Source organism: Cervus canadensis, chromosome 21 (assembly GCF_019320065.1).
Source record: "Cervus canadensis isolate Bull #8, Minnesota chromosome 21, ASM1932006v1, whole genome shotgun sequence".
In the NCBI taxonomy this organism is placed as follows: Eukaryota; Metazoa; Chordata; class Mammalia; order Artiodactyla; family Cervidae; genus Cervus; species Cervus canadensis.
Window position 1 is genome coordinate 7,722,010 of NC_057406.1, and position 12,201 is coordinate 7,734,210.

Below are 12,201 nucleotides of genomic sequence, written 5' to 3' on the forward strand. Positions count from 1 at the left end.
GTCACGTCATTGGTTGTGGTGAAGTGCTTATTAGTCCACTTATGATGGGCCCAATAGTTCAGATGCTCAGTCGTATCTGACTCTGTGATCCCATGGACTGCAGCACGCCAGGCTTCCCTGTCCATCACCAACTCCTGGAGCTTGTTCAAACTCAAGTCCATCAGGTCGGTGATGCTATCCAACCAGTAAGAGGGTCTGAAAAAATTTGTTTTAAAAACTGGTGCAGTAATTTAAAAAATTAAATGTGTAGCAATGTTTATAACCAATAAAGCACACTTTAAATGAAGTGCATGCGTTAAGTAGGCAGACACAGTTAATGATAGCTGATAAACTTCTGAAAGTCAAATCGAAACTGAAGAAGGTGTGCTGATTTGGCAAAAACTTTAAAACTATGGTTTGTAAGTAAATAGGTGGAACCAGAGTAGTGAAGAGGTAAATAGCATAAATGTGTGTAAATACTATGAAAATGTAGGTATCCTGTATAATGATGTTCTTCAGTACACTCATATCACTGGGACATTTTCAGGTTGTGTAACCTGACCATATGCAAGTGTAGAAACGAACAGGAAGGTGATGAGTTCTAAGTTCTTTTTTTATTTTGTACTAATAATACAGGTGTGAACAGAAGGAGGCTAAAGATCTAATACACTGTTTCTATAGTGTGGGACTTAATGCTTATATAGTTCAGGGAGCTCTCTTTTAAGAAAAGTACATAATTAGGAACACTGAGATGTGAAATTATTTTTTGATAGCTGGTTTGCAAAACATTCACAGATGGACATGCTGTCTGCTCTATATCGTACCGTACAAATGGGAAATAGGAAAAATTGTGTTCAATTTCCATTTTAAAAGGATTCATAAAGTGTGTTTGTAAGTCTGTATGCTACATAACGCAGTGTTTTCTTGAGAGCTTCCACATTAAGTAGGAGTCCACAAGACCTGCGGAGAAGGCAATGGCACCCCACTCCAGTACTCTTGCCTGGAAAATCCCATGGACGGAGGAGCCTGGTAGGCTGCGGTCCATGGGGTGGCTAAGAGTCGGACACGACTGAGCAACTTCACTTTCACTTTCCACTTTCATGCATTGGAGAAGGAAATGGCAACCCACTCCACTGTTCTTGCCTGGAGAATCCCAGGGGCGGCAGAGCCTGGTGGGCTGCCGTCTATGGGGTCGCAGAGAGTCGGACACGACTGAAGCAACTTAGCAGCAGCAGCAGCACAAGGCCTGAGTCCTCCGATTAAGATTAACAGCGGACAAGGTTCTGTGTTCAGTGCAGAATCCTACCTTCATGTCATGACCCGAGGGAGTGGGGAGTATTCCTGGGAGAGATTCCTGAAACAGGAGGTCTAGAAGGAAAGTTATGACCAACTTAAATAGCATATTAAAAAATAAAAAGCAAAGACATTACTTTGCCAACAAAGGTCCGTCTAGTCAAGGCTATGGTTTTCCCAGTGGTCATGTATGGATGTGAGAGTTGGATTATAAAGAAAGCTGAGCGCCGAAGAATTGATGCTTTTGAGCTGTGGTGGTGGAGAAGACTCTTGAGAGTCCCTTGGACTGCGAGGAGATCCAACCAGTCCATTCTAAAGGAGATCAGTCCTGGGTGTTGATTGGAAGGACTGATGCTGAAGCTGAAACTCCAGTACTTTGGCCACTTCATGCGAAGAGCTGACTCATTGGAAAAGACCCTGGTGCTGGGAGGGATTGGGGGCAGGAGGAGAAGGGGACGACAGGATGAGATGGCTGAATGGCATCACCGACTTGATGGACATGAGTTTGAGTAAACTCCGGGAGTTGGACAGGGAGGCCTGGCATGCTGTGATTCACGGGGTCGCAAAGAGCTGGACACGGCTGAGTGAACTGAACTGAGCAGTAACATGTTAATACATAGAAATGCTGCTGCTGCTGCTGCTGCTGCGTCGCTTCAGTCGTGTCCGACTCTGCGACCCCATAGACGGCAGCCCACCAGGCTCCCCTGTCCCTGGGATTCTCCAGGCAAGAACACTGGAGTGGGTTGCCATTTCCTTCTCCAATGCATGAAAGTGAAAAAGAAGTTGCTCAGTCGTGTCCAACACACAGCGACCCCATGGACCGCGGCCTACCAGGCTCCTCCGTCTATGGGAGTTTCCAGGCAAGAGTACTGGAGTGGGTTGCCGTTGCCTTCTCCAAATACATAGAAATAGGTATCCCTAAATCCAACTATCTCCCCAACTTGCTTGTAACTTAGCTGTGGTCACTGTAGCAACACTAAATGTGTGTGCTTATTCACTCAGTCATGTCTGATTCTGTGACCCTGTAGACTGTAGTCCACCTGTCTCTGTCTGTGGGGATTCTCCAGGCAAGAGAACAGGAGTGGGTTGCCATGCCCTTCTCCAGGGGATCTTCCTAACCCAGGGATGGAACCCAGGTCTCGCATTGCAGAAGGATTCTTTACCGTTTGCATCACCAGTGAAGCCCCAGAGTTGGATCCTAACCAGTAGCAATTGAAATATTTTCAAATTTTGTGAAAACAGGACCAGGTAAACACTGTTAGCGCCCTCTCCTGGGAGTAAATTTGATAAAAGGTGTAAAACATTGGGCCTCTTGCTGTAATAAGCAGACAGTTCAGTTCAGTCGCTCTGTCGTGTCTCTGCAATCCCATGGACTGCAGCTCAGTCGCTCTGTCGTGTCTCTGCAATCCCATGGACTGCAGCATGCCAGGCTTCTCTGTCCATCACCGACTTCCAGAGCCTACTAAACTCATGTCCATCGCGTCGGTGATGCCATCCAACCATCTCATCCTCTGTTGTCCCCTTCTCCCACCTTCAATCTTTCCCAGTATCCGGGTCTTTTGCAATGAGTTGGTTCTTCGCAGCAGGTGGCCAAAGTGGAGTGTCAGCTTCAACATCAGTCCTTCCAATGAATATTCAGGACTGATTTCCTTTAGGATTGACTGGTTGGGTCTCCTTGCAGTCCTAGGGACTCTCAAGAGTCTTCTTCAACACCACAGTTCAAAAGCACCAATTCTAAGGCACTCAGTTTTCTTTATAGTCCAACCCTCACATCCATATATGACTACTGGAAAAACCATAGCTTTGACTACACAGACCTTTGTTAGTAATGTCCATGCTTTTTAATATGCTGTCTAGGTTGGTCATAGCTTTTCTTCCAAGGAGCAAGTGTCTTTTAATTTCATGGCTGCAGTCACCATCTGCAGTGATTTTGGAGTCCAAAACAATAAAATCTCTCTGTTTCCATTGTTTCCCCATCTATTTGCCATGAGGTGATGGAACCGGATGCCGTGATCATGGTTTTCTGAATGTTGAGCTTTAAGCCAACTTTTTCACTCTCCTCTTTCACTTTCATCAAGAGACTCTTTAGTTCTTCCCTTTCTGCCATAAGGGTGGTGTCATCTGCGTATCTGAGGTTGTTGATATTTCTCCCGGCAGTCTTGATTCCAGCTTGTGCTTCTTCCAGCCCAGCGTTTCTCATGATGTTCTCTGCATATAAGTTAAAGAAGCAGGGTGACAATATACAGCCTGGACATACTCCTTTCCCAGTTTGGAACCAGTCTGTTGTCCCATGTCCAGTTTAACTGTTGCTTCCTGACCTGCATAGAGATTTCTCAGGAAGCAGAAAAGGTGGTCTGGTATTTCCATCTCTTTAAGGATGTTCCACAGTTTGCTGTGATCCACACAGTCAAAGGCTTTGGTGTAGTCAATAAAGCAGTAGTAGATATTTTTCTGGAACTCTCTTGCTTTTTCAACGATCCAGCAGATGTTGGCAATTTGATCTCTGGTTCCTCTGCCTTTTCTAAATCCAGCTTGAACATCTGGAAGTTCACAGTTCATGTACTGTTGAAGCCTGGCTTGGAGAATTTTGAGCATTACTTTGCTAGTGTGTGAGATGAATGCAATTGTGTGGTAGTTTGAACATCCTTTGGCATTGCCTTTCTTTGGGATTGGAATGAAAACTTTTCCAGTCCTGTGGCCACTGCTGAGTTTTCCAAATTTGCTGATATATTGAGTGCAGCACTTTGACAGCATCATCTTTTAGGATTTGAAATAGCTCAACTGGAATTCCATCATCTCCACTGGCTTTGTTCATAGTGATGCTTCCTAAGGCCCACCTGACTTTGCATTCCAGGATGTCTGACTCTAGGTGAGTGATCACACCATCATTGTTATCTGGGTCATGAAGATCTTTTTTGTATAGTTCTGTGTATTCTTGCCACCTCTTCGTAATATCTTCTGCTTCTGTTAGGTCCATACCATTTCTGTCCTTTATTGTGCCCATCTTTGCTTGAAATGTTCCCTTGGTATCTCTAATATTCTTACAGAGATGCCTAGTCTTTCCCCTTTAATTGTTTTCCTCTAGTTCTTTGCATTGATCACTGAGGAAGACTTTCTTATCTCTCCTTGCTATTCTTTGGAACTCTGCATTCAAATGGGAATATCTTTGCTTTTCTCCTCTGCTTTTAGCTTCTGTTCTTTTCTTAGCTATTTGTAAGGCTTTGTGAGACAACCATTTTGCCTGTTTGCATTTCTTTTTCTTGGGGATGGTCTTGATCACTGCCTCTTGTACAATGTCACAAACCTCCGTCCATAGTTCTTCAGGCACTCTATCAGATCTAATCCCTTGAATCTATTTGTCACTTCCACTATATAATTGTAAGGGATTTTATTTAGGTGCAACTGAATCGTGTAGTGGTTTTCTCTGCTTTCTTCAATTTCAGTCTGAATTTGGCAATAAGGAGTTCATGATCTGAGTCACAGTCATCTCCCAGTCTTGTTTTTGCTGACTGCATAGAGCTGCTCCATCTTTGGCTGCAAAGAATATAATCAGTCTGATATCGGTATTGACAATCTGTTGATGTCCATGTGTAGAGTCTTCTCTTGTGTTGTTGGAAGAGGGTGTTTGCTATCATCTGTGTGTTCTCCTGGCAAAACTGTTAGCCTTTGACCTGCTTCATTTTGTACTCCAAGGCCAAATTTACCTGTTACTCCAGGTAGCTCTTGACTTCCTACTTTTGCATTGCGGTCAAGGACTATCAATCAGCAAGGGTATTATGAAAGTAAACTTGATGGTTCTGAAACTGGCAAAGACCCATGACGATGGTACCTAAGTGACTGAAGTTGAAGTTATGAAACCTGGTGTCACAGTATGTTGTGGTTGGGGGGTAGAATGTCGTTTTTCTAATTTTGTGTAGTTTGTTTTCACTTAGCAATATGGAATTGTTTTTCTTCAGTATTTTCTAAAGTACATTTACATAAAATAACTTTTGTGATCCTAGCAGTATTAACACTGTCATTTCACAAAGGAGGAAACCAATAGGTTAAGAAATTTTACTAGGTGCCAACTAGTTTGTTCCCACCTCCATCTGATCATTTTGATTTCCTGAAGCTCAAGTTCTCTTCCCACCAGGGTTTTTCAGAGGGGAGAACATTGCCCAATCAACATGTATGTCCTCTTGACCAAAACCTGACTAAAAATACTAGCTAGAGAAAATATGGGTAAAGTCTTAGAGAAACAGGAAGACAACATCTTGCTTGTCTCTAGCTAGTCTTATGAAGAGATGTGGGGCGGGGCGGGGGAAGGTTTTCTGAAGTCCCCAATGTTGGAGCAGATGTAAAGCACCACCGGGCAGATCGCGGCAACGCGAGGAAATAGAGTCGACCTCCCGGTTGCCGGGTTTCCACCAGACCCAACGGTCCACGTGGTCGCGGCAGCACCACTCTGCCCCGCCCCGCGCCCGAGCCGGGGACCAATCAGAGCCAAGGTGCGTTCCCTCCCCCTTCTCTCGCCGGCGGCCTCCGGGCCAGGAGACGCCGGCGCCTTGCGACCCGGAAGTGGTTGTTCTGGAGGAGGCGGGCCTGAGGGGGTGGAGCTTGTGACGCTCCTGCCCGCTACTCTGGCGCTAGTTTCGCCTGTGGATTTGGCTTCATCTTCTGCTGGGAAACTGCAGCTGGGTTTGCAGGAACCGCAGTTATGTCTTCCGTGCTGTCCTACGAAAGCCTGGTCCACGCCGTGGCGGGAGCCGTGGTGAGGCGGGGTCTTCATGCCCGGGCCACTGCGGGGTGTGGGGCCTCTCTGGGGCCAGACCAGGCTTTGGCTGGGGGATGGGAATGACAAGGCGATCGTGTCGTGACTGGGGCGTAGAGGAATGGGGCATAAGCTAAATATTGCTGGAAGAATTTGGAGTAAAGGCCGACACCCTCTCCGCCCCTGGCTACCGTTCTCTCCTCTTAAGGAGTATCTGGGATGTGTGTGTTGGGGGGTGCAGTGTGTGTCCCACACACCCACAAGGAGGAAGATACTGTTCTCTTTGCCTCCTGAAATTTAAAGGGCAGTCGTCCCCCTGTCCCACCCCACCGGGCGCACAAACTTTGACTGGGCCAGTGGAGAACCTAGGTGTGAAGCTGTGTTACTTAATCACTTTCTTTTTTTTTTTTTAATTTTTTTATTAGTTGGAGGCTAATTACTTCACAACATTTCAGTGGGTTTTGTCATACATTGATATGAATCAGCCATAGATTTACACTTATTCCCCATCCCGATCCCCCCTCCCATCTCCCTCTCCACCCGATTCCTCTGGGTCTTCCCAGTGCACCAGGCCCGAGCACTTGTCTCATGCATCCCACCTGGGCTGGTGATCTGTTTCACCATAGATAGTATACATGCTGTTCTTTTGAAACATCCCACCCTCACCTTCTCCCACAGAGTTCAAAAGTCTGTTCTGTATTTCTGTGTCTCTTTTTCTGTTTTGCATATAGGGTTATCATTACCATCTTTCTAAATTCCATATATATGTGTTAGTATGCTATAATGTTCTTTATCTTTCTGGCTTACTTCACTCTGTATAAGGGGCTCCAGTTTCATCCATCTCATTAGGACTGGTTCAAATGAATTCTTTTTGACGGCTGAGTAAAATTCCATGGTGTATATGTACCACAGCTTCCTTATCCATTCATCTGCTGTTAATCACTTTCTTAACCACAGTCTCTTTTCACACACTAAACTGCACGTGAGAGGTAGAATCTAGCAGGGATACACACCTCTGGCCAATATTGTTAGCCTGAGAAGATACCATTTTTTTTTTTAAGTCAAGAGCAAAGTTGCTCTCTACCGCAGGTGTGGTTTACTATGAGGAATGCGCTTGGTTCTTGAGCTTCTGGATGTCTCACTTCCATTTGCCACCACTCTTTTGGTTTGGTACCTTCCTCTCTGGTTCTCATCCTGTTTCTCATTCTGGCTTTCTGCTTTCCTACATCCTTCTCTAGCTGTCAGTATGCACCGGAAATCACTGGGACTTCAGAGGCATATAATTGGCTGAATCCTCTCCTCCTAGGCCCCCCCAACTGCACTGAGAGCTCATGTTCTGTGCAGACTATTGGAGGCTGAGCCCCAACTCCATCACTTGTTAGATAAGTGGCCTAAAAACTTTACTTTCCTAATCTTTAAATGGAGGTATTGACACTTACCTCACAGAGTTGTTATGTGAATTAGATGACACAGTAGTTGATGGAAGGGCCTGATTTAGGAGTCCTGGTTCACTCAGACCGGAAAAGCCTTTCAGCCAGGGTAAAGGCGCTGAAGTGGAAGCTTGCTTGATATACCCTAGGATAGGCCTGGAGACCTTTGGAGTGGAGAAGCAAAGAGGGGCAAACAGGTTTCAGGAGACCAAACTGTGTGAGAATTTTAACCCTGAGTGTGAAAGGCAGCTGGCTAGCTGTTAGAGCAAGTTATTTTGAGCATGCAGCAATTTGCTGACTTACATTTTAAACATGCTCGCCGTGGCTGCTCTGTTGAAAGTAGACTGTAAGGGAACAAGGGTGAAAGCACGGAAACCATCAGCCCGCCAGGATGGTAGCAGTGGAGATGGTGAGAAGAGCTCATTCACCTGGAATATATTTCTGAGATAGAGCTACCAGGGTTTTGATGGTAGATTGTGGGATGTAATAGAGTAAGAGCTGGTTGACTCCCAAGTGTTTTGGCCTTGAGCAACTGGAAGGATTATATTTCCATTTACTGAGATGGTGAAGACTATAAAGGAGCAGCTTTTGGGGGAAAGATGAGAATGGTTTTGGGTTTTATTTTTATTTATTTTTACTTGTTGGCCGTGCCACTCAGCATGCGGGACCTTAGTTCCCGGACCAGGGATTGAGCCTGCACGCCCTGCATTGGAAACTCAGAGTCTTAACCGGTGGACCACCGGGGAAATCCCTGGGTTTTTGATAATAAAGTTTGGTTTGGTTTGGTTTTTTAATAATTAAGTTTGAAATGCCAAAGAGTAGTCATGAGACTAGATGAGCTCACCAAAGAAATGAGTTTTGTGAATGGAGGAGAAAAGTCTCAAAGGCTTAGCCTGGAAGCATGCTAATGTGAAGAGGCTGGGAAATGAGAGGACTAGCAAAGGAGACTAAGGAAAGGCTTAGGAGGTGAACTATTAATAAGAGAATGTGGTGTTCTGAGAGTTGCACGCAGGAGGGTATAGACCAACTAAGTCAGATGCTGCCGATGAGTCAGATAAGATGAGGACTGAGGATCAACCGTTGCATTTATCAATGTGTTTATCAACACATTAACTGAGAAGACTTGTTTTGGTGGATCTGTGGGGTGAATAGTTGCAGTGCATCAAAGAGAGAATGAGAATGGGAAGATGGGAAATGTTTCTTCTCCTTAATAAATAGCCATTCATTCAACATCTTTATTGAGTGCTTTTTATGTGCCATGCACTGATTTAGGTGCTAGAAATATAGTGGAGAACAAAAGAAAGTTTGCTTTCTAGTGGGGAAGTCAAGACAATAATTGAGTAAATCAAAAAACAAATTTCAGGTAGTGTTAAGTTTTATGAGAGAAATAAGGGTTAGCAAACTTTTTCTTTAAGGAAGCAGCTGGTAAATAATTTAGGTGTATGTTGAGTAGCTTTGCTACTCAACCCTGCCAAGATAGTGTGAAAGCAGTCGTTGACAGTAAGTAAATGGACGGAGCGGTGTTCTGATGAAATCTTAGTTTACAAAACCAGTCATTGGATAGACTTGACTCTTGGGCCTCGTTTTCTGAGTTCTACTGTAGGCAGTAATTGGGAGTAGAGGTGATATATCTCATTTTAACCTGCAAAGGCATTTCTATTTTTTTCTGTCTCGTTTCCTGTTTTTCTCATGTTAACAATTCTGCTTGAAATTAAGCACCTGGAATTTTCAATGGTTTTTCTTTCTCCCATAAGCTATGTTAGATTATCTACTAGATATACTTTTGTAAGAATAATTTTTTTTCCTCTTGCTTCCTGGAACCTGTTAGAATGAGAAACTGCATTGTGTTTTGTTGCTCTATTGAACTATCAGGCTGAGAGTGGTTCTCTTAACTCTTTTTGCAAATTTCTGTTTTAAGGATAAACTTCACAACATGAACCTGCTTTCTTCTAATTGCTACCAAAGGAAAACAGTTTCACCAGAAAATGTCACTACGTTTGATGAGAAAAATGGCATTACTTTTAATGTATAGTACTGTGGTTTAATTGACTCATGTTTAGTTAAATCCCTTGGCCATACAAAGTTTTGAGATGATCCAGGAGAGCATAGGGGTTAGGAGCACTTGAGTGCCTGAGTGCCTGACTTGAGCCAGGCAGCCTGTATCAGAAAAGCTGGCAGTTTCTCTCACCAGCTTATTGTCTTTGATATAAACTGGTGTAATTACTTGTTGCTTCTCCCCAAAAGATTGTTAGGTCATTGTTTAAGATGTTGATTTACAACCTTTTTGAGTGGACATGTTTCATGTTTGCTTAGTCACTTTTTTCCAGGTTCTACACTTTCTCACCTCAAGTGTGGTGTTATGCGCATACACATAACACGTTGAAAGTTAAACAGATCAGTGATTTAGAGTGTTTTATGGTACACTTTGGTATAATTGCAGATAATCTCAAGTATTTGAAAACCAGAGTTGTGCTGTTTCAGGAGAATGCTTTATGGCTAGTCGATGACTGTTGCCTGATACAATTAATGGCCTCATATGTAAATAATTCTCAAAATTTTGAGTATAACTGGATTTATAATTGTATATTTTTGGTTCTCATATTAGCTTCCAAAGGTAGATTTTATTAATGTATATTTGTAATTAAAAAGAGATTTTATTAGTCTAGAATTTATAAAGTGAGATTGGTTGGAATTGTCTAGGGGGTTTAGATGCTGAAACAGAGATTGAGATTGTAATGATAATAATAAATTGGTAGCTTTCAAGAGACTTCTTTTTCTCTATTTATTTAAAATTTTAAAAATTAATTGCATAATTTTTTTAAAAGAATTACATTTCATTGAATAAATGCTGATGGTTAAAGAATTCAAGTCTTACAGAAATATGAAAGTTTTCCTTTCTCCTTGCCTTTTACCTATTGTTCTGACTCAAAGCTTGGACATAGCCATCCTTAGAACTGTGTAAGAGAGCTTATTCAGAGCACTTTTCACCCGTTGGTATCAAAAGAGAAAATTAAGCACAACTATCTGACTCGGGCTTGCGAGGTATCACTAGTGGTAAAGAACTTGCCTGCCAATGCAGGAGGCATAAGAGAAGCAGGTTCGATCCCTGGGTCGGGAAGATCCCCTGGAGGAGGGCATGGCAACCCACTCCAGTATTATTCCCTGGAGAATCCAGTGGACAGAGGAGCCTGATGGGCTACAGTCCATACGGTTGCAAAGAGTCGGACATGACTGAAGCAACTTAGCACACAGGCACGTCTGACTCTTACCTACTTAACATTAAGTGGACTTTTTACCTTGTAGGCTTACTACCTGCCTTTTAGAGATAGAAACCAAGCAGAACTTGTTGATTTTCTGTACAAGGCCTCTGAATATAAAGGTCAGTGGAAAAGTCCCTGTCCTCAGGAAGCTCTTCTTAGGTGTGTAGTGGTGGTGTATAGTCAAAGCTGTGGTTTTTCCAGTAGTCATGTATGGATGTTAAGAGTTGAACCTTAAAAAAGGCTGAGGGCTGAAGAATTGATGCTTTTGGACTGTGGTGTTGGGGAAGACTCTTGAGAGTCCCTTGGACTGTAAGGAGATCAAACCAGTTAATCCTAAAGGAAATCAGTCCTGAATATTCATTAAAAGGACTGATACTGAAGCTGAAGTGCCAATACTTTGGCCACCTGATGCGAAGAAATGATTCATTAGAGATGACCCTGATGCTGGGAAAGATTGAAGGCAGGAGAAAGGGGAGACAAAGCCTGAGTTGGTTGGATGGCATCTCCGACTCGATGGACAAGAGTTTGAGCAAACTCCGTGAGTTGGTGATAGACAGGGAAACCTGGTGTGCTGCAGTTCGTGGGGTCGCAAAGAGTCAGACATGACTGAGTGACTGAACTGAACTAAATTGTAGGATTGGGGAAGGTTGTACAGTTCAGTCGCTCAAGGTATCTTATCTACCACCAAGATAAGACCTTGGTGATACCTAGGAAGAGGTGGTGGGTTGCCCTGTGAAGGTGATGGGAAACCCTTCACAGGGTTGACATATTACCAAGATTGTGCACAGTAGAAAGAGGTAAAGAAAATCAGCCCACCCACAGGAAAAGAGAATGTTGCTCTGTGGTCCAAAACATGAGATATCCACTATATCATGTTGTTAAAAAGACTTCAGAAATCATTGGCTTTTTAATAAAAAATATTCTTGTCATATGAGTATTCCATAATTTATGAATATTTTGGATTGTTTCTGACTTTTCGTTTTGGTAAATACTTAATATAAATGTTAATGTGACCTCACACCACCCTATTATGAAGAAACTATGGGATTATTTGGTTACAATTTGGAGTAAGACACAATTATTTGTGTCATCTTGGGTCGTTCATGTTTGCTTTTTGAACTTGAGTTTTCTGAGCTATAAAATGGAAACTTTGCTTACTGGGTCCTCCCGAGAAGTCAGTGTGGTCACACTTGTGGAGTACCTATCTCAATACCTGTGATAATGTGGTAAACCCATAATCATTCGTTTCTTTTTCAGATGTATTCTTGAAAATGCAGCATTTGTACCAGATTTTAGAAATTCAGTGGAATTGAAGTTTTCTCATCTTATGTGGTCAGCTCTGTCCATTCACTTGTGACAGATGATCGCGCCTTTTGCTCTAGATAAAATAGGGGCTACCTGGGATGAGCTTTCTAACGTTTCCATTTTTTCTAATTACAGAATCAGCTACAGTTGTCCCCAGTATTTCCTCCATTGTGCTGATCTCAGG

General features: G+C 43.2%; 1 protein-coding gene across 1 annotated transcript in view; it reads left to right on the top strand.

Moving 5' to 3' along the window:
- The first annotated feature begins 5,842 nt into the window (after positions 1-5,842).
- The window catches only part of SLC25A17 (solute carrier family 25 member 17), a 44,454-nt gene continuing 38,095 nt past the window's right edge, over positions 5,843-12,201 (top strand). The window contains exon 1 of the mRNA XM_043440801.1: positions 5,843-6,022. Within this exon, the coding sequence (XP_043296736.1) occupies positions 5,969-6,022 (54 nt within the window). The 5' untranslated portion in view covers positions 5,843-5,968. The remainder of the gene's footprint in view (positions 6,023-12,201) is intronic.